This window comes from Macaca mulatta, chromosome 14, assembly GCF_049350105.2.
Source record: "Macaca mulatta isolate MMU2019108-1 chromosome 14, T2T-MMU8v2.0, whole genome shotgun sequence".
Taxonomy (NCBI): domain Eukaryota; kingdom Metazoa; phylum Chordata; class Mammalia; order Primates; family Cercopithecidae; genus Macaca; species Macaca mulatta.
The window spans coordinates 109,554,595-109,577,693 of NC_133419.1; the positions used below are offsets into that span (position 1 = coordinate 109,554,595).

The 23,099-nt window shown below is 35.9% G+C and overlaps 1 protein-coding gene across 6 annotated transcripts in view; it reads left to right on the forward strand.

The window, feature by feature from the left end:
- Positions 1-23,099, forward strand: part of DDX10 (DEAD-box helicase 10) — a 274,322-nt gene that overhangs the window by 50,808 nt on the left and 200,415 nt on the right. For 3 of the 6 annotated variants that reach the window (XR_013404274.1, XR_013404272.1, XR_013404273.1), the window contains 4 exons: positions 877-964; positions 4,837-4,925; positions 8,050-8,515; positions 16,622-16,765. Coding sequence is in view for 3 of the 6 variants with exons in the window: in XM_077964258.1 (XP_077820384.1) it covers positions 877-964; positions 4,837-4,925; positions 8,050-8,515 (643 nt within the window). In the remaining 3 variants the exon portion in view is untranslated. The remainder of the gene's footprint in view (positions 1-876; positions 965-4,836; positions 4,926-8,049; positions 8,516-16,621; positions 16,766-23,099) is intronic. The other 3 variants (XM_077964258.1, XM_015115626.3, XM_015115627.3) reach the window with 1 other exon arrangement.

Below are 23,099 nucleotides of genomic sequence, written 5' to 3' on the forward strand. Positions count from 1 at the left end.
TAACATTTTTGTTTCTTTTCCTGTAGCTTCTCTGGGCAGAGTTAAATATCATCTCTGTTATAGTATGCCTAATTTCTAAATAAGGAAATCACTGCAGTCTTTGGCTACTTGTTTATTACTTGAAATTGATTTTATGATATTTGACTGAAACAAATATTTATAAAAATGACATTAGGGCTAGGCATGGTGGCTCACACCTGTAACTCAGCACTTTGGGAATCCAAGGCAGAAGGATTGCTTGAGGCCGGGAGTTCTAGACCAGCCAGGGCAAAACAGTGAGACCCTGTCTCTACAAAAGAAAAAACAAACAAACAGACTAGCCAGGCATGTTGGTGCAAGCCTATAGTCCAGCTACTTGAGAAGCTGAGATGGGGGAGGGTCATTTGAGTCCAGGAGTTCAAGATTACAGTGAGCTATGATTTCACCACTACACTCCAGCCTCACTGAGGGAACAGAGTGAGACCTCTTAAAAAAATTAGATTTCATTTATTCCATTTCATATAGAATGGATCTCTCATGGGAGACTACTTTCTATCTGTTAAGTAGCCAATGCTAACTGTGGTGTTAATCCAAGTATCTCACTCAGCATGGGATGTTTAGAGAAACTGTCTGACATGTCATTTCTTTTCTCCTGTGTTATTCATAGTAGTTAAGAGTGTCAAACTTGTGTCTAGTTTAATTTCCATCTAATCTGATTCATAGATGAGAAATAGTTATACAATTAAAAATACTGAGGAAAATAGGAAAATGCTGCCTACTGTTTTTAGTCTCCAACTTTGAGATATCTTATTTTAACTTTCATCTTTTTGTTACAAAGAATCAATCCAGAAAAACTTATAGATGTCTTATTTTAATCTTTATCTTTTTGTTACAAAGAATCAATCCAGAAAAACTTATAGATGTCCAGAAAAAATTGGAATCTTTTCTAGCTCAAGATCAAGATTTAAAAGAAAGAGCTCAACGGGTAAGTCATTTTTCAATTGGATACTTTCATTGAATGGAAAAACCATGAAGTTTATCATTTTCTGCTACTTCTAGGTTGCATGTTTATGCTTCAGATATTCAAGCAGTGTAATTTGCTGATAGATAAGTCTAGCATATATATATATATATATATATATATATATATATATATATATATATAATTTTTTTGTTTTTTTTTTTGAGACCTAGTCTCACTCTGTAGCCCAAGCTGGAGTGCAGTGGCATGATCTCAGCTCACTACAACCTCTGCCTCCTAGGCTCAAGTGATTCTTGTGCCTCAGCCTCCTGAGTAGCTGGGACTACAGGTGTGTGCCACCACCACACCTGGCTACTTTTTTGTATTTTAGTAGAGACAGGGTTTCTCCATGTTGCCCAGAGTGATCTGGAATTTCTGAACTCAGGTGATCCACCCGTCTCGGCCTCCCAAAGTGCTAGGATTACAGGCATGAGCCACTATGCCTGGCCAGTCTAGCTTATTCTTCAGAATTTTGAAAAATATTTTTTATGTATAGATTGGGAAAAATCATCTTTAGTTTTGTCAAAGACATATGGAAAATCCTCTCAAATGTGATTTTTTGGATGCACAGTGGCCTGATTTCTAATACTTGATAACATTATTAAGTTTTATTTCTTTTGTAAAATTGCTGTAACTCCTGATTGTACTTTCTTGACTGTGAGATTAATATCTTCCTACATTAGAATGAATTTCTAGAAAGCATAGAACTCTAGCGAAATTATCTTTAGGAATGAGATTTTAACCTATGAATATGACTTATGTTCCCTAGTTACGTCTCTGGACTTAAAGATCTTGATTAGCAGATACATAAAGAAGTCAATATTTAGTTTTATTTTTCTTAATTGATAAATCATATTTCTGGTATGTAACATATTTTGAAACAAATATACATTGTGTAATTGCTAAATGAAGCTAACTAGAGTAGGTATTACCTCACATACTTGTGGTGAGAAATCTATTTTAGTTAAACTTTTTTTTTGTTTTTTTTAAAGTTTTTTAGAATATCCCACAGTAGATTCTTTGGTAAAGGAAGATGTGAAGTTATTTTTCATCGTGCTTTCCAATCTATCTAATCTTTGAATTAACAGATATTTGAGTCCCTATCATTTTCACCTGTCGTTTACTGCTATTTATTGCATTTACAAGATCTTTGCATCTCCCATAGCATATCAACAATGAGCCAGAGAGTAGGAACTCAGAGGTTGGATTCTATTTCAGCAGATAGATGAGGTGGGAGGAAGAAAATAAAGAAGAGTTATAGAAAGCTCACCCTAAGTTGATAGAGTAGCCTGAGCAGAAAAACGTTCAATAGTTAGGCTTTTATATGATGGTTTTGAAACTGTTATTCCTGGCAAAGAAGTAAGTTTGTTTGTGTTTGATACAGAGTTTTGCTTTTGTTGCCCAGGCTGGAGTGCAATGGCAGGATTTCGGCTCACTGCAACCTCCGCCTCCTGGGTTCAGGTGATTCTCCTGCCTCAGCCTCCTGAGTAGCTGGGATTACAGGCACCTGCCACCATGCCTGGCTAATTTTTTGTATTTTTAGTAGAGACGGGGTTTCACCGTGTTGGCCAGGCTGGTCTCAAAACTCTTGGCCTCAAGTGATCTGCCTGCCTCGGCCTCCCAAAGTGCTGGTATTACAAGCATGAGCCACTGCACCCAGCCATAAGTAAGTTTTATTTAAAGAAGAGATCTTAAATTTTTTGCTAACTTATTTTATATTTTAGCAAATTATCATTGGTGTGCTTAGAATAACATTAATGATGAGGCTAAAATTTGAGTGCTTACTGTGTGCCAGGTACTTAGTTATGACAAAACTGTTTTACATGCATTGTTACCTAGTCTTCCTGACAACCAATGAGGTAGGTGGTATTGATTTGACTGTACAGATGGATAAATGCTAGCTTGAAAATTAAAAAATGTCTAGGATGACTAGGTGCGGTGGCTCACGCCTATAATCCCAGCACTTTGGGAGGCTGAGATGGGTGGATCACTTGAGGCCAGGAGTTTGAGACCAGCCAGGCCAACATGGTGAAACCCTGTCTCTACTAAAAACAACAAGAAAATTAGCTGGGTGTAGTGGTGCACGCCTGTAATCCCAGCTACTTGGGTGGCTGAGGCATGACAATTGCTTGAACCCTGGAAGCAGAGGTTGTAGTGAGCCGAGATTGTGCCATTGCACTGCAGCCTGGGCTACAGAGTGAGTTTCTGTCTTAAAAAAAAAAAAAATTGTCTAGGGTAACAGACCGAAATCCAGGTCTCTTCTAGCTTTCTTGAGACCTACTGTGTTATATCAGTAGAAATTCATTCCAAAATATGAGAGCATCAATTGTAAGCTATACCAAGTTAGACTTCTGTAAGCTTACTTTACCTGAGAATCTTTTCATTAAAGGATCTTCGAACAAATTGTTAATATTCATTTTTCTTAAAAATTTTGGGCATGCAAACGTGTGCATGTTTTTTCTAGCAAACATTCTTCAAACTTGCAGTTAAAATCTTCTAGGAGCTTTGGAAGTAGTACACACATTTAAAAATATTAGATTAATTTTCGTATGTCATGACTTACTGCAGGCCTAGGAGGTCATTCAGTTATCTATCAGAAAATATGAAACATTGGAAAGATGTTGTTTCACTGGTTTGTGCATACAATAGATGAGTCTTCCAGAACACTGATTATAGAAAAGCACGTTGAAATAAATGATGTAGTTTATTGGTTGTCACGCATGGTTTAACAGAATGGCTAACTGTGTTGCCAGCAGCAGCAAGCTATCTAGTTTCATAGAAGTGATTTTCTAGGTTTTGATTATAATCTGGATAGAATAAAAGTGATAAGCAACTGAGGTGGTTGCTTGTAGATGATTGTAGGGGAAAAATTATTTTTAAACTGGTGTCATTCATTGTTTTTTATGCCCATGGAGATAGAAAATGGTTTGGAGATTAGTTGGGTAGAAAGGATTATTGTAAAGCTAGGTAAAATGTGAAGTTTAGGAAGTATGCAAACAGGAACTAAATATACTTTACTAAAGTCAACTTAAAAATAAAATATTACCTAGTTGTGTTTTGTTACCTGTTTATTTGACGAACTGATAAAGGATCAGGACCCTGTTTATATTCTGGTTTTGTAATTCTAGTATGAAGATAGTTTTTTTTTTTTTTTTTTTTTTTTTAAACAGGAACAGAAGAAAATATTCCAAGTTAATGATGAATTACTTGAAATCATAAAAAGGAAAAGCTTTAGCAATAAAGTTTTTCCTGACATGGTTTTATTAAATCTCAATATGTAAAATTTTATTTCATTGAAAAACTTACCTTTGACACAACAATAAAAAAATTATCAATAACTAGCACTTGTTACTATATTCTAGAAGATATGCTAGGTATCTACGTGCATTTTTCTAATTTTATCCTCATAACACTCTAAGTAGAAGGTAATGTATCTCTTTTTTGATAGATGAGGATACTGACATGGAGAGAAACAAGAAATTTGCTCAGTAAGAATTTGAGCTCTGAATAGATTCCAAATCTATATTATTCCAAAGCCTATATTTTCCCAATGGTGGACCTTATTGTAATGGAATTATACTAACTTTTAGAGTAGCTTTTTGGAAAGAAGATATTCTGGGTTAGGTTGGCTTTATGAAACCAAATGCAAAGTTTTTTTCTAATATTACAATTCTAAAAAGTAGATTTTCATGTGTGTATGGAATGGAGATATACTGAACTGTTTTGTGGTTTTTCAGTACTACTGAATTTATCCCATTGGTTAATTTTCTTATATTTTAGTCTAAACTCATTTTTAATTGCTATTATATTGTACTTTTCAAACTCTTAATTTACAGTGTTTTGTCTCCTACATACGATCGGTATATCTAATGAAGGATAAAGAAGTATTTGATGTGAGCAAGTTACCTATACCTGAATATGCCCTGTAAGTATTCATAATATAGTTGTAATAGTGAATCCTCAAAGTTAGAGGGAATTAATTAATTAATTAATTTAGAGATGGGATCTTACTATGTTGCCCAGGCTGGTCTCAAACTCCTGGGCTCAAGCAATCCACCCACCTCAACTTCTTGAAGTGCTAGGATTACAGGCGTAAGGCACCACACCCGGCCAGAAAGAATTTGTTTGAAACCTGGTTCTCTGAGATTCTTAGTTTAAACCACTCTGCCTTATGTTAAACGAATCTGTTTGTTAAAGATTCGCAGTGGAAAAGAACAAATCAGCTTGGCAGAAAATTAGTTCAGCGTTCAGTTCTTATTATCAGGGAGCAGTTTGTTATTTGTAAGTATCAGTTCCTTAAAGTGACATTGGCTCTTTCCTATAGTTTGATCTCAAAGGAGATGGAGAGCAACCAATAAGCATTCTTTGAAATCTTTGTGTCTTCTGCAGTTCTCTTGTTCTGTGAAACCCTTGCCTGGATTACCATAGACATTTTGTGCTTTGGATGTGAGTCTCTTTGCTGATTCTTCTTAAGTTAGGTTATTTTCCTCTATTGCTTACTACCTGAATATTCCTCCTATCTTGGTGTTTCTTACAGGTACTAACAGTTACTATGGCAAGATGCCCCTTTTTTGGTAACTGAGGTTACTATTGTATGAAACAGAATGGTTGGTTTTGTTTTGGCTTAGTATTTGAGGGCTTTTTTTGGGGGATGAGACAAGGTCTTACTCTGTCACCCAGGCCGTAGTGCAGTGGTGTGATCATGGCTCACTGTATCCTTGACATCCCAGGCTTGGGTGATCCTCTCATCTCAGCCTCCTGAGTAGCTGGGATTACAGGTGTATACTACCATGTCTGGGTAGTCTTTTTGTATTTTTCGTAGAGACAGGGTTTCGCCATGTTGCCCAGGCTGGTTTCAAACTCCTGGGCTCAAGTGATCCCCCCGCCTCAGCCTTCCAAAGTGCTGGCATTACAGGTATGAGCCACTGCGCCTGGCCAGGTTTTTTGTTTTGTTCTGTTTTGTTTTAACCTTTTGACCTATAAAGGAGGAATGTTTATTCTTCAGTGGGCTCCTACCTGTGGGAGTGGTAAAAACATTGACATAATCTTACGGAAGCACCTTTGAGATAATCATACTTTGAATATCAGCATGAAATTTCACAGACTATGGTGAAATATGTGATTACAAGGCAAGGTCTGTATGTTTGACTTGCTCTTAGGAATTTGAGTGTCTTTACCTTTAAACTGAGTCTAACTACAACATATATCTGAGTGAGCTGCTGTTTTCTATTCTTTGTTAGACTGTATGTTTACCATAACAGGTAATATGTCAGTTATTACATTTTTGAACCTTTTAAATTGCTTTATAGCAGTGTAGGGCTGCCAGCTTTCCATTTAAGTGATAGATGGAAAACCACGTGCCATGGATAACATGTTGTTGTTTGCTCATGTTTATATACCAGTTCCTAGTTTTATTATTTCTGAATATGATCTGTAGCTTAGGTTATTAGCTGACTTTTGGCTCCCTGTGAATTTTTGTCCTGGTTTTCTGACTTGACCTACCTGGGATATTAGCAGATAGGAAAGGCACAGGTCTTTAATAGTGTAGGCCATATTTAGGGGACCGTTTGTTGGAATAGATTCCAGTAAATTTTATCTATTGGTAGTTGATGACTTTTGCTTTTTGTGGTGCTTAGAGAAGGCAGAAAATTAACTTTGAGAACAGATTTTAGTATAGTTGAATTTGGTATTTTACTTTTTGTAGATAGTTAGCTGTGTAGTTTCCTTGAGGTGTGTAATTTCCTTTAGAAGCCTTTGATACCTAAAGCAGTGCTATTTAAGATATGTTAAAGGTTTTAAAGTTTTACTAAAGAAACATGTTTTGAATACCTAATATGTGCAAATCATTGTACTAGATGTTAAATTGTAGATGTGTAAGAGGTACTGCTACCTTCAAGAAACTCTGTTTTAGTAGCTGAGAGAGACATAAAAATGTAAGTGCAATACATTGAGAGAAATTATCTGGATGAGTTCATGATCCTAACCCTAACAGTGGTGACGGTGATGACATCAAGTTTTCATTAGTTGCCTATATGCCAGGCACTAGTTTTAAGTGCATCACATCTGTCAACTAATTTATTCTTACAACAACCCTGTGAGGTAGGTACTCTTAGCATCCTGTTTTGCAAATGGGAAAGCTCTAGTATAGAAAGATTAAATCATATTCCTGAGATCTCACAGCTAGTAAGTGGAAGCCAGATTTTGAACCTCAGCAGTCTTATTTTTGAATCCATGCTTCTCAACATTACATCTCTCAGTTTCTTTGAACCATGTCAGATAGGAAAAGAGCAGTGGATTCATGTTATGATGTTACTGTTTATTCAGAGCAATCCTTGATAAAATCTAAGATTTTGTTTTTCATCGATCAGTGAGAACTTAATGAAAGCTATTAGCTTTGATCCAAGCTGGGAAAGACATGATATTAAATTGAATATTGATCATTGATGGAGAAAACAAGATTTTTTAATTTCTTTTTTTGGTGTTTGGTTTATAAAATCCATTTTTATAGCAATGATTGTGCCATATTCTGTTTCAGGAAGGGAGATGGGGACCACACTCTAGTTCTTTCTCTGTAGAGAGTTGTGTTTTGTCCTTTCATGGTCATGTCTTCTCTGGTTTATTTAGTGCTTAACATTTTATGAGGTACTTTCATGTAGTTAGTTAATTGGATCTTTACAGCAAATGTGAGTTAGGCCTGGCAGGTACTGTTATTTCCATGTTATAAGGAAGCTGAAGCTAAGAGAGTTGAATTGGAAATTGGCGGGTCTAGTACTTGAACTGTTATCTTGTTTCTGGTTCAGTGCTCTTTGTCTTATTCCATGTTACCCTCTTAAAGAAAAAACAGTGTCTAAAATGTTTTCTGACAGGTGTTCAGTGTATTTTGCCTTACTTTTTGTATCAACTAACCTGTTAGTATTGAGTTGTATCTCACAGGAACATTTTCTTTAAAAAAGCTCTAGAAATCTCTGCTCTTGAGAAACTCTTCTATGATACCTATAAACATATCATCAGTGTTGAGATGACTGTTTTCACATTTTTCCATATTTAAGGTCTCTTGGTCTTGCTGTGGCACCACGCATAAGATTTCTTCAGAAAATGCAGAAACAACCCACCAAAGAATTGGTAATGAGCCAAGCTGATAAAGTAATTGAGCCAAGGGCTCCCTCCCTCACCAATGACGAAGTGGAAGAATTTAGAGCCTACTTCAATGAGAAAATGTCCATCCTTCAGAAAGGTGGAAAAAGACTCGAAGGGACAGAGCACAGACTGGATAATGATACTGATGATGAAGAACAGGACGAAGAGGAAGACGATGAAGAAGAAATGGAAGAGAAGCTGGCAAAAGCAAAAGGATCTCAAGCTCCATCTCTTCCTAACACCAGTGAAGCACAGAAGATCAAGGAAGTTCCTACGCAGTTCCTGGACAGAGATGAGGAGGAAGAAGATGCTGATTTCTTGAAGGTGAAACGGCACAATGTGTTTGGATTGGACCTTAAAGAGGAGAAAACATTACAGGTAAGTTTATTCCCAATGGAGGGTCTTCTATTACATTGTCTTACTGTGTGCTTATTGTTGCCTTTTGGGGACTGAGAGAAAGTGAAAACTAAGAGAAACTGAGGCCGGGTTTCTTTGCAATGAACTCTTCCTCCTTTCCCCCATATTTAAGCACAGAGTAAGTGCCAGTGAATTTTTCATATTTTTCATAACTTTGGGAACTCTAAGAGGTTAACAACTTTAATCTTATTTACTGGTTTTCTGATGCTGTGTTTTAAAAGCTGCCAAAGTCCCGATTACGTCTCAAAGGAAGGCAATGAAGTTTCTTGGTTTATGGCATGAGGATCCTTCGTTATAATTCTTAAGATACTACTTTCTGAGTAAATTATAAGGAACAGTTGTAATTATTTAAATCTTTCTAAACATAAGTTTTACTCTTAATGTGACATTTGTTTATGGGAACCAAGCCAGTATCTTAAATAGAAATTGAACGGTTCTTTTTTAAAGGCTAGTTATGAATGTTTATGAAAAATTTTCATGTAAATCCTTTGTTTCTCTGTAGCCGTATTCTAGGAGGAACAAAAGAAATAATCCATTTAGATAAAGCACTTGTTTTTTAGGATGCTTTTGTAGGTGCACAGTAAATGGGTTTCCCCTTCTCTCTTATTCCCCTTTCTACTTTCTATGCCTTTAGTCTTGATCATCTTTTTAAAAGGGAATTGAGTAAAAAATGAGCTTGATTCTTACTCTTTATACAATGTTGAATAAAATTTCAAGACTCACAGTAGGAAATACATAATAGATTTTGACTGAAACTTAGAAAAGTGTTTAAGTAACTAAAAATTAAAAACCTAGAAAATGTACTTATTGAACACTTTATATGTGTTATGTGTTAGTCATTTTCTAAGCATTACCTCCTTTAGTGCTTGAAATAACTGCAGAGGTCGTTACTACTATCTCATTATACAGGTGATGGAAAAAAAAAAACTGTGGCACAGAAACAATATACAGTAGTGAGGCACACAAGTAGTAAATGGCAAAGCTGGAATTCGAACATAGGTATTTTGACTTTAATTCTCATTGCTGTCGTCCAATAATCCTGTACTGTCTCATCCTGCTTTAAATTAGATCATTATAAGTCTGTAATAAGTATCAGCAAAGTTAAATACAAGAAATTAGATTTTTGTTTTAAATAATTTAGCCACTGTATTAACTATTATGTATACCACTTTCTAAGAATCATGAACATAACCAAAGCATCAAGTTAAGATGAGAAGGAATGATATAATTTTATAATACCATGAGTTCACATAAGTAGGACATGTGTCTAAGTACTAATAGCTCATCTGGCATTTGAAAAATGTATATAGCAAAATAACTTTTTAAACTTTTAAAAAAGTTTTACTGTATATCACTTATCTAAATTATCCTAACTCTTTAATATTTACAGTTTGAGTTTTGGCAAATGTATGGTGTTGTGTAATTACCACAATTAAGAATAGAACAGCGTCATCACTCCAAAATATTTCTTATTCCCATTGCAATTACTTTACCCTTCACTCAGCCTCTGGCAACCACTGATCTGATTTCTACCCCTGTAGTGTTGCATTTTTCAGAACGATATATAAATAGGATAATACAGTATTTAGCCTTTTGTGTCTGGCTTTTTTCATTTAGCTTAATGTTACTGCATGTATCAGTAGTTTGTTCCTTTTAATTGCTGAGTATTTCATTGTATGGATGTACGATAGGTTTTCTTCAGCTTTAAATTGGCATTGGTTGTTTCCAGTTTTTGGTGATTATGACAAAAGTCATTATAAAAATATATATTTTTATGTAAATAATTTTCTCATTTCTCGGGAAAACAAGTGGGGTTATTTTCCAGGAATAGAGTTACTGGGAACATATGTTAAGTGTATATTTAACTTTGAGAAACTCCCCAGTTGTTTTCCAAATCAGCTCTTCCAATTTATGTTCCTGCCAGCAGTGGATAGGAGTTCGAGTTGCCTCCCATCGTGCCAGCACATGGTATTGTCAGTCTTTTTAATTTTAGCCATTCTAGTAGACATGTAGTGATACCTTACTGCAGTTTTAATTTGCATTTCTCTAATGACTGAACATCTCTACATGTGCTTATTTGCCATTCATATATCTTCTTTGGTGAAATGTCTTCAAATCTTTTGTCTCTCTTTTGAAATAGTGTTGCCTTAGTAAATTCTAAGAGTTGTCTATATATTCTGAATACATATCCTTAATCAGATATATTTTGCTAATACTTTCTCCCAATCTATGGCTTGTTTTTATTTTAAGTGTCTGGCAAAGAGCAGGTATCTTAAATTTTGAAGTCTGATTTATCACATTTTAGGTAATTTATATAGCATCATATCTGATAAATCTGTGATTGACCCAAAGTCACAGATTTTCTCCTGTGTTTTCATCTAGAGGTTTTACAGTTTTAGCACTTATATTTAGGGCTAGGATCCACTTTGCCTTAATTTTTGTATATAATGCTAAGTAAGGGTCAAGGTACACTTCTTTTGCGTGTGGGTATCCAACTGATTCAGTACCATTTGTTTGGAAAAAACTATGCTTTTTCTATTGAACTACCTTGACTCTTTGAAAGTCAGTTGACCATATATGTGTGGGTCTCTTTGTGGACTCCTATTCTATAGGTCTGTCCTTTGACCAATAACACCAATCTTGATTAGTGTAGTTTTATAGTAAGTCTTAGATCTGTGAGTCTGTCAACTGATATATATTTTCTTAAAATTGCTTTGGTTATTTTTGGACCATTGCATTTTCATATAAGTTTTTGGATTAGCTAGTTACTTCATATAAAAAGCTTGCCAATGACTTCACTGAGGTTGCATTGAGTCTGTAAATCTAACTGGAGAGAATTGACGTTGTAACAATACCTTTTTATTTAGGCCTTCTTTAGTGTCTTTTTAGCATTGCTTTATAACTTTAAGCACATGTAATGTGCACATATTTTGTTAGAGTCATCTCTTACTATTTGATATTTTTTAATGCTATTATAAATGGTATTTTAAAAATTTCAATTTCCAATTATATGTTGCCAGTATATAGAAATAGTTTGTTTTTGTAGACTGATCATTCTAAACTGACCTATTAGTTTCTGTGGCTTTTTGGGAGTTTCTTTGGATTTTTTTGTGTAGCTGATTATGAGATTTGTGAATAAAGATGGTTTCATTTCTTCCTTTATCATCTGTGCGCCTTGTATTTCTTATTTCTTTTTCTTTTGCTTGATTATACCGAGTGTAGGATCTGTAGAATAGAAGTGGTAAAAGTAGATATTGCTGTGTTGTTCCTGATCTTACTGAGGGGGAAGCATTCAGTCTTTTACCATTACATCTGATGTTAGCTGTGGGTTTTTTTGTAAATACCTATGAGGTTAAGAAGCTTCCATCTATTCCTAGCTGACTTAGTGTTTTTATGATAAAATGAATTGTGACTTGTGCCAGATGCTTTTTTTGTAAACATTAAGGTGATGACGTGGTGGTTTTTAGCCTTTTGATTATGGTATATTGATTTCCCCTGCTACATGTTGAATCAAATTTAAATTCCTTTGAAAACTCCATTTAAGCAATATTTCTTTATATTATAGGATTTTATTTGCTAGTATTTTTGTTAAGGATCTTTCTGTTGTTGTGAGGGATACTGGTTTGCAGTTTCTTTTTTTGTGATGACTGGGAATATGACACATTTTGAAAGCTTTTTGTATATTTTGCCAGCATAGAGGTCATGTTGATCGTTGTCCTACTAGTGTCTGTATTGTTTGAATCTCTTTTTGATTCTAATATGTATATGAATAATTTATATTAATATTAACAATTATTTAGACAGTTAAAATTTCTTTCTTAATTTGTGTATATATAGTTCATACATATTTTTCCCTGTTACGATATTAGTCTGTTTCCTGTTGATTTGTAAGATGCCCTCAAATGGTAAAGTTACTGCCTCTGGCTTTTAACTTTCCTTTGTGTCCCCTGTCACACACAGTTGTTCATTTGCCTGCCTTCTCTACTTTGTTCCAAATTCTTTGAAATATTGTCTTTTTTTTTACTCAAGTAAAAATACTCAGAATTTTATTGCCATATGAATAAATTCAGAATTGTATTCTCATTTTAAACAGGAGGGTTCTTGATTTTATTTTAGAAATCAATTAATAGCTAATTTTAAAATATCCATTACATCCATGATCAAAACAGTAACAATTCATTCTGGTTTCTTTTAAATGTTAACTAAGGTACAGTCTCCTTACCTAACGTCAGTGTCTAAGTTTTCTTGTTTGGACTGTTTTATACTTTCAAGTATAGTTTCCACATTAAGTCTTTTTAGTCCTTCCTAGAAAGGACACATAGAAAATATATGTGAAGCGATCAACTATTTCATCCTTCAACTTTAGCGTTCCTATTTGAACAACTACATTTTCATTTTATGCTGTGACAAGGGCATGGTTAAAGATGAGTGAAATCATGACCCTTATGGGTACATTTTAGTAAATGCAAATTTTATTAAATTGGGAGAAAAAAGTCCTAGAAAAATGAAAAAAAAAAACACAAACCCTAAAAGCACACACAGTATACAAGCCCATTTGAAAAATATTTTTAAATTCAAGAGACATGAAATTACTTTGGAAAATTGCTCTAAAAATTTCAAATGCTCATTCTAAGAAAACAACAAGCCCTTTTCCTAACTTAGGTTCCTTTCCTCTCAATCCTGCTCAGACTTAGTATTTCTCACATCCAGGGCACCAGAGATGATGTTCTTCCAAGGTTGAGTGCTCTGTTCTCGAGGGGCAGGGCGGGGGACTCTGCAAGAGTGGTTTCAAGAAAAATTTCCTATAAAATACCCTTTTACCCAGATTATAAAATGCTTACTTTTGGTGAAAAATCTCTAGTAAAACACAGTAAATTGCAAATAAAAATAACCTGTAATTTCACCACCTAGAGATAACAACTGTCTTTGCTTTTTTAAGTGTACATATACACATTTGTTCATTTTTTTTTTTTTTTTTTTTAAGAAATAGGGTCTCACTCTGTCACACAGGCTGGAAGGCAGTGGCATGATCGTGGTTCACTGTAACCACAAACTCCTGGGCCCAAGCAATCCTTCTGCCCTAGCCTTGTGAGGAGCTGGGACTACAGGTGTATGTTACCATACCTGGATAAGTTTTAAAATTTTTTTATAGAGATGGGATCTTGCTGTGTTGCCCAGGATGGTCTCAAACTCTTGGCCTCAAGTGATCCTCTCACCTTGGCCTCCCAAAGTGTGAGATTACAGGCAGTAAGCCACTGTGCCCTGCTCATATATCCATTTTTAAATAAAAGATGCTTCTAGGTATATATATTTCCCCATGTCATTAAAGTTTTCTTCACAAATATTTTTAATGGTTGTCTAATATGCCATTAACCTTTATTTAACCATTCCCCTGCTGTTGGATACTTAGGTTAATATCCTTTCTTTGAATCTCTGTTTAAAGAGTTCTACTAATTGACAGGTTTCTTCTCTCCTTCACTTTCACTACTGTCACCAGCATAACATGGAACTGATTCTACAGTTCAAAAATACAAGATAGGAGTCTTCTCCCTATCTCATGTAAACACTTACTTTACAATAATTGTTTCAAAAATTTTACCCCCAAATGATTACCGAGCTTACACATATTAGGGCACAAGATGACCTAGGTCTCTTTGGGTTACCAACAAGATTCTAAGAGGGCCCCAGTGACACTACATAGTACCTCCTGATGCCGCTCTCAATGAAGGAGGGTCACAGATTCCTCCAGACCATAATCAGATCTGCTCATCTCCATCCAGAGAGGTTTTGCCACATCACAGCTTGCTCCTGGCCTGATAAACTGTCAGTCCCTGAGGAGTGATTGAATAACCCACATTTCAGTAACTACCATAAAATATGATTCTGCATCCACCTAGTACCATTGTCTCACAAGTGCCCTTGATGGGGGGAGCAGTAATCAGTCTCTGCTTGTGACAGTGCAGCTCGACAGAGCAAATATCCTTTTCTCAGAGTGAAAAAAACGAAACAAGGAAGAACAAAAGAAATTGTTGCAGGCCTTTTTTTTCCCCTCCATTAAACAGGTAATACCTGACTGGATTTTCCACTTTGTAATTAAGAATAACTCACTTGTTAATACTGTACATCAGGCCACGCATAGTGGCTCACACCTGTAATCTCCCCGAGGTAGGAGGACCGCTTGAGCCCAGGAGTCCAGGGCTACAGCAAGTCACGATTGAGTCACAACACTCCAGCCTGAGCAACAGAGAGAGACCCTGTCTCTAAAACAACACAAGGCACAGCATTAATGTACACCAGAGAGAAGATTTGGTCTGCACATTCTTTAATGATATCTCTTGTGACCATTAAAATACCTTCCCAACTACTAGTAAGCTGATGAATTATTCTGAACATCTGGAAACATTCTTCTAAAGTCTGTTTCTTTCCCCTGTCAATCACAGTTTCCTCTGATAGTGGATTGTGAGATCTAGATTCTGGATCCATTAGTTCTAATACCATGAAGAACTTCTTCATGGAGAAGAAGAACTTGTTACCATGAAGAACTTCTTCATGGTATTAGAACTAATGGATCAATTCAAGTGGGCATGAAAGTTCCACTTTGGCAATTCAGAGTAAAAGCTTGTCTTCCATGGCTGATGCTCTTCTGCCTCCATTATAATTTTACCAGGAAAACAATAGTCGTTCTCCACTCTTATTCTTGGTATGAACAGTAGGATGTATTTCAGTCAGTAAATTCTGTGGTCCTGAATTTCCTTCAGATTGCTTTACTTCTAAACATTTTGATAAGATTAGCTGTATGTGTAGCTCTGGGTTCAGCTTCACATCTTAGAGATTTCTCAACGAGGACGACCTAGACAGATTTTCCCTTATAACTGAGAGGCTTGTAGAAAAGTGACAACTCGTGCTCCCCTAACATATGTCTCAGTGGTAGGGAGTTGTCTTCCTGGGAAAACATAATCCAGGGCAGTCAAACAAAAGGAAAATACTGTCTTACTGATCAGTGTGTGTCCAGGGCCTGGTACAATGACTAGTGCAAATTTCACAAATACTTTGTGAATGAGGGAGTGAATTTACTGAATTTCTTATTCCTTCACTTTGGTTTTGTTTGCTGTGACTTATATAGAACTCATAGTTAGGGTTTATTTTTGGAAAACCTGTATTTTGTGAAGTTCACCTCATTGACTTACAATGGTTCAAAAGGTATTGTTGAACTTTCTATAAATGTGAGCATAAAAAACTTGACTCTAAATGATATACTTATGTAGGCCGAGCTTTATAATTTAATTTAGATAGTAAGTGGTAGTATCTAATTATAGTGTTGTAAAATTCTGTTTACTAAGACTACATTTGCATTATGCTGTAAGAAGTTCTATCTTTAAAGTACACATGTACTTGCATGTTTTTTTTTTTTTACTGTAATAAATTTAAAGTATTATGTCATGTCTGTTGAATATGAGGAACATTTTGGGGCAGTTGATAGGATTTTTGATGCTAAACCAGGAATGTTTTGCTGTTTCTTCCTGTGCATTCCCTAGTACTGTGCACAAACAGTAGAGTTGAAGTTCGTGGTTCTCCAGTTGAAATAGAAAGGCTAATTGCCTTTTCTTTCTTTCTTTGAGATGGAGTCTCGCTGTGTCACCCAGGCTGGAGTGCAGTGGTCCATCTTGGCTCACTGCAAACTCCGCCTCCCAGGCTCAAGTGATTCTCCTGCCTCAGCCTCTGGAGTAGCTGAGATTACAGGTGGCTAATTTTTGTATTTTTAGTAGAGACAGGGTTTCACCATGTTGGCTAGACTGGCCTCAAACTCCTGATCTCAGGTGATCCACCTGTCTCAGCTTCTCAAAATGCTAGGATTACAGGAGTGAGCCACCGCACCCAGCCCTTTTTTGAACTACCTCTCCTAGTCTTAACTTCACCTGCTACCTACCTTTGAATTTTAAAAATTAATACTTATTTTCACTCATATTAATATCTTTTGATTCTTCTCCATGTTTTTAAGCAATTGGTTTTAAATGTGACTCTGCATCCATGATCTCAATTGGATTTCCTTTTTTTTTTTTGAGACAGAGTCTCTCTCTGTCACCCAGACTGGAGAGTGCAATGGTGTCATCATGGCTTGCTGCAGCCTCGACCTTATGGGCTCAAGTGATCCTGAATTCCTGGACTCAAACCATCCTCCTGCCCCAGCCTCTCAAAGTTCTGGGATTATAGGTATAAGTCACTGCACCCAGCCTGGCTTTCCATTTTATCCTTTACTTTTGCATTTTATGTTTTAGTGTTATATGCGTCCATCAGTCACTGGAGGCTACTTTTTTCCTTTATTACCTGTTTTTAAGGATATACCAGATACAGAGAAATCAAACTATACATAAAGTGGGAATAATACTATCATTTGCACATATAACTGACTATATTCCCTGTGGGAAGACTAAGCACTTTTCCAGACACTGCTGACTTTGTTGAAATTTTTGTTGCTCATGTTTTAGAATTGTCTTTGTAGACACCATACCAGACACAGGAGTGAACTGGCTTTGTTACTTATAACTTATTCTCTTTATCTTGATTATCTTTTTCTTCCTTTCTTATCTTTCTGGAAAAAGGAGATTTGTACAAGAACCACATTGAAACTTGGAGCCAGTAGGAACCCATTGAATTGTAGATTGTATGGAATATGTCTAATAATCATATCATTATAATTAAAACCATAATTATTTATTTGGCATTTTACCATATACTGAACACTTTCTGCATAAGTTCTCATTTTTCCTCATGACAAGAAAGGTAGCTATTATTTAAAATTTCGGGGGAGGAAAGGAAAGCTTTTAAGTGACTTGTCCAAGGTCACAGTGGTGAAGTTAGCAGTGAAACCTGTTTGTGATGCCAAGTCACATTTTCTTTCTCTCCTATCATGCCTACCATTATTTGTGTGTAGTTTGCCTTCTGTAATTGGGTAATGTCAGTGTAATTGACAGTATTGTAAATAATTTTGGGCTACTCATTGTGTGCACACACTTGGAGTATAAAATGAATGTTTGCCTTTAGACTTTGGTGTGAATGGAGACGAGAGGCATTGAGTGCCAGGTGCAAGCAAGGCCTTCTGGAATGCTGCCTTGTCACAATCCTTTTCTGTTTGATGAGGTCAATGCAGTGAAGGACAATAAGATTTTCTTAGCCGTGGAGAGGGTGCCACGAGTGATGAAGCAATAAGACATGTGCAGGAGAGAGTGCAGGTGGAGTGATCAGGCACAAAGGCGGTAAGAGACGGCTGACTGACCTCCCGCCATAGGGAAGAGCCTTGTTTTGGCCGATTGTCTTGTTGTGTGTTAGAAAGTTGACCTCCAGGGAGACAGTGTTAGAGAAGAGCATGAACATATAACTAAAATGATTAAATTAAAATTTATTTTTGGAACATTTATTTCCTTAAATGTGAACATGAAATCTCTAAGCATATGCTTTCTTTTCTTTTTCAATTTAAACCTTTTTAGAAATGAGACTGGGTAGATTCCATTTTAGCTCAACAAATGTCCTTTTAAAGCTTTCTTAACAGTAAACATAGGTCAGTTTTAATTAAGATTTGAATGATACCCATAGATTATACTTTGTGCCTTAGAGTTGATTCCAGATCCTGTTTACATTGATTTAATCCTACTTTTTTTTTAAGTAGCTTTTTCTTTTTTTAGTACCGTAAGAACTCACTGTTGGTGTTAAAACACAGATTAGCTAACTTTGAAGCTTGTAAGTATACTCTTAGAAAAAGATTCCAAGTTCCAAATCAAGCTTCTGCTATGTGGGAGCTAGGATTTTTCTGCCTCTTGTCTCTTCACTTTTTCTCTTTTTCCCATTTTTCTTTTTTTCTCCTTTCAGCAGCAATTACCTAATGGATGCCAGGGACTGTGTTAGGTACTTAGTGACTTTTAGGAGCTTAGACTATGTATTTGTAAAATAAGTGCTGGAAAAAGATTAACGTCTATCAATTTTTTTATAACTTACCATGCACTTTGACTATCATATCTCATTTATTTAAATTCTTACCACAGCTTTGTGTGTAGTGTTGTCATTTTACAAGTTCAGACACAGGCTTTGACAGGTTCACTTACTTCCTTGCCTAATGTTCCATAGTTAGTGAAGTGCTAGAACTGGAGTCTGTACTTAGGCCCCTCTGACTTGCCTCAGTATAATTGTGCTTGCTTTGATTCCTGTCATTTCTACATTTAGTGGTGGCTTTTAGTGTTCCATTTTCACTTCCTACTTGCACTGCCATTCTGCCCCCAGATTCTTATTACCTCATTCTTGGCTGGGGGGTATAAGCTTCATAATTCGTTCTCAGTGTTTTCTGAGTCATCTTCCTGTGAACCTTGGTCAAATTAGTATTTTTTTCAAGTGGTTTACCTTCCGTGCTACCCTTTAGTTCACGCTTGCAGTTGGGTTTTGTAAGCTAGCCCCTATCCTATTGTCCTGTGAGACCATTCTTCCCAGTTTCCACTTAAACAGTGAAGGATTCCTTCCTGGATTATTTTCTTCCCACTCCAGCATTTCACATCTTTCAAGATTCAGTGCTTATCTTGTCGCTTCTTTGAAACCATCCTTTACTTCTTCAACACACTGACCTCTGGATTCCAATTGTCTATTTTGCTAGGAATTTTTTTTTTTTTTCGTGGCATTTCATAATGTAGCCACATGACTCTTAATTTCTCTCTCTTCCATACCTGGTGATTTATGTTCAGGGGCCTTATATAATGTTCAGTTGACTTAAACAGAAGGAAGAACTCTAAAGTCAAGACTACTGTACCCCGAGTTTTTGCTACCATGAAGTGAAACAATGGTAGGATGATCTCAAATGTTGCCAGCTGAGATAGTTTGGTATACATGCTCATTTGTCTTATAGGTGTCTTTCTGTTTTTTTTTGCATCCTGTGCTTAATTCTTTTTTTTTGTATTCTAAGCTTTGTTCCAATTCAAAAGGAGTAGTTATTGTGTAACATGAAGCTTAGATGCATATATTGAGTTGCTTTATATATTTTTTTTCCTATTTGAGTTTGGTATGCAGATAACTTCCTGAGGATGTAAATTTTCAGTGAAAAGCTTAAAGCTGGTTTTGGCTTGATGTTTATTCTGTAACATGCTGGATCATTATATCAAATATTGACTTGTTTTCCTTTATCTCCTCCTTTTATACAATACTCAATATTCATAGCATCTGCTGACCCTGAATTTTTGAATCTACTTTTGTGGTTGAAGTTTCAACAGCTACTTTTACAGGACGTATTTATCTTTATTTTAAGGTAGTCATACAGGTAATGAAAGAAATGTGAAATATGACACAGGTTGTTCTTGAAGGTCATGTGAATTGCCCTTGAACTTGATTGTTAAATGATTAGAAATAAGGAGTTTTCAAATTCATAAACAATTGCTTGTTTATATGGCTCTCATAAATATAACTGTACAACACTGCTAATATGGCAGATTAGTTTCCAGAAATGCTGTTCATAAGACCACTTTTTAAGTCTCTAAGCAGTCAGTGTGTGTATCTGTACCTGAACTTGTTAATGGGAGGACTATCTTTGTGATGGCACTGCATTCAACTTTCACGTTTCTTTTCAACATTTTTAAATTGTCAAAGCATTTTTGTTTTGACTTTGTTCTTTTCGATGCATATCTTGAAACACAGCTTCAAGTCCAAGGCAACATCTGAGGCTAGTGCCATCTGTTGGTGACAGGTAGAATTAAATCACTTTTGCTTTGATGCGAAGCTTTGTTCTTTACTATAAAAGTGTACATTTTAGGTGAAATGCTGGCTTATTAAGTGAAGGCTTCATGAAGTTTTTAGAAAAATTTATTCAGCAAATATTTGAACACCTGCTGTGTGCTAGGCATTGAGAGCTGTTGGCAAGACAAACAGTATTCCCTGTGCATTAACAGGTGGGATGGGCAAAAAATGAGTATGTGTGCTATGGTAGGGGCAAGATGAAGAGATGAGGGAAGGCAGGTGGCACGCTGTAATTTCAAATAGAATGGTCAGAGGTAGTCACCATGGAGGGTGTATAAGGCACTCTTCCATCATTGCTGGATCATGACCTGTAGAGGTTTTAAGCATTGAAAAGATTATTGTTCCTCCTCCCCCATAGGTAATTTGAAATGAAAACAGTATGAAACTTGAAAACAGTAAGAAAGTCCTGAAGTTCTTTTCTCCATGATGGCTACTTCACTGCTTTTGTTGAAATAAATTATTTCAAGAACATTAAAAAAAAAGATATTCCAGCTTTACTGGTTCTCTGAGCATATGTGTAAGCTGCCACTTGGTTAACTGAACACTGAGAGCTAGGCACTCTAGGGGGAATGTGAAGATAATTCAGACCTTCTTTGAACCTGGTGCTAGCACGTTAATTGGAACAGGGATGTCTATATATTAAGAAATGCCTATTGTTTAGTGAAAGTGAAGTATAAATATAAACTTACTTATAAAATAAGTATAAGATTAGCATACAGATTTCATGATCTAAATCTTAAGTCTTTAGGGCAGTGTTTCTCAAGCCATCTTTGCTGAAGGGTTAATGTTTTAATTTTGAAGCAATCACAGATCTATGACTTTGTAAAATATATTAAAGTTAAATTATGAGAATAATGAAAAATGAACCCCTTTGCTTCCCTTGTTGTTGCTGCTGCTCCTGCTGCTGCTGCTGCTGCTGCCGTCCTCCTCCTCCTTTTTCTTCTTCTTCCTCTTCTTCCTCTTCTTCTTATTCTTCTTCTTCTTTTCCCCTTTTTGCTTCTTCCTTTGTCTCCCTCTAGGTCAGATTGTTTTATTTTTATGTTTTAATAATAAAACCTCATTCTGTATTCTTTAGTTTGTTTCTTCTGTTTGTATTGCCCTAAAATTATACAGTGTTGTGGGGTGTTTGTGCATGTGTGAGGTGTGTATTTCCCTCTTATCCTCTGCCTTCTGCCATGTGAGGATGCAGCAAGAAGGCTCCTATCAGATGCCAAATGCTGGTGCCCTGGTCTTGGACTTCCCGGCCTCCAGAACTTTGAGAAATCTCTCTTTTTTATAAATTACACTGTTCCAGGTATTTTGTTGTAGCAGCACAAAGCAGACTAAGGCAGGTTCTCTAGTTGAATTGTCCACCCTCTACCCCTAAAGGGAAGGAAGATTAAGAAGAAGAATTAATATATAGGCATCTGTAGACACATTGTCTACATAATGAAGTGTGTAGTAAGATATAATGAAGTGTGTAATGAAGTATGAAGTAAGTAATCTCTTTGAATCAGGTAGCATTTCTTGCTTTTTTTCAGCATTTGCTGCAGCATCTTTCACATGTTAGGCACTTAATGCTTGTTTGTAGCATAGAGTCCTTTTCTTCAGTTGAGCCTCTTCCAAGGCATTCATTGGCAGCACTTTCATCCCTAGTATCAAAATAATAAAATGTAGTTCTTCCTCAACACATTATGATCAGAAACATCTATGGTTTTTGTTTTAATAAACCAAATTTTTAAAACTTATTTTTCAAGCTAGGAGTGTTTTGCCATAGGACAAAAAAGTTTCTCTCTATTAAGCAGGTAGCAGATCATCAATCTCTGGACATTTTTTCCCCTCCAGAAGGCTGTTGCTGTTTTTGACTTCTTCTTTTAGCTTGCCTGCTGGCTGTTAGAATAGAGGTGACAGACGGTCTTGATATACTGTTGGGCAGAGAATCTGCTCGTTTTTATTTGGCATAACAAATGATTGAAAACAGTGATATTTTGTTACAGTTCTAATAAGGCCAACATGGTGGTGATTCTTATGGTGCATAAATTCTAGGCTCTAGAAACAAGTGCCTTAGTAAACTGGGCACTGTAAATGTCCCTGGACTATCTAAGAAGAAATTTCTTGGCATTAATGTGCATGAAATAGATATCACTTATTGCAACTTTTGGAAACATACGTAAATTAGGACGAAGCTAATATTTTCAGGGATGATCTGTCTTCGTGCCATTTTCCTTCCTGTTGGTCTGTTCTCTCTCTACCTCTCTCATTGCTAGACTCAGTGAATCAGTTTCTCAGTGACAACCATAAGGCATGCCTACACCTAATAATTCTCATCCAAGTTTGTTTTTAAAATTAAAAAGACATATTTCCTATTATATCTTTGGATGATCATGATTAGCATAATTCTTCTACCTGCATGCATTTTCATATGTACTGATTTTTGTCATGGAAAGGAACAAAGCAGAGGAATGTTTTCTTCCTTGCTGTGATACCTAATTTTGGAAGGCACACTAATTTCAAAATGTTTGATGTAGGAAATGGTTGCATATTCCAAAAACACTTAGCACGAACCTGCTAAATAATGCTCTCTCCTGTGGTTTGGATCAGCATTGTTTTGTTTTCTTCGCATCTTTTCATCTATCTGAACTGTCTTTTACTTGCTGACATATTCATAAAGTAGGATTTTGCAAGTCGAAGAGTAGGTAAATTACTATTAAAGCGCTGTATTTGTACTCCTCACTCAAATCTTCTGAGACTGAACTCTTTTTTTTTTTTAAAGGAATCTATGAAAATCTGGCTTTCAGTG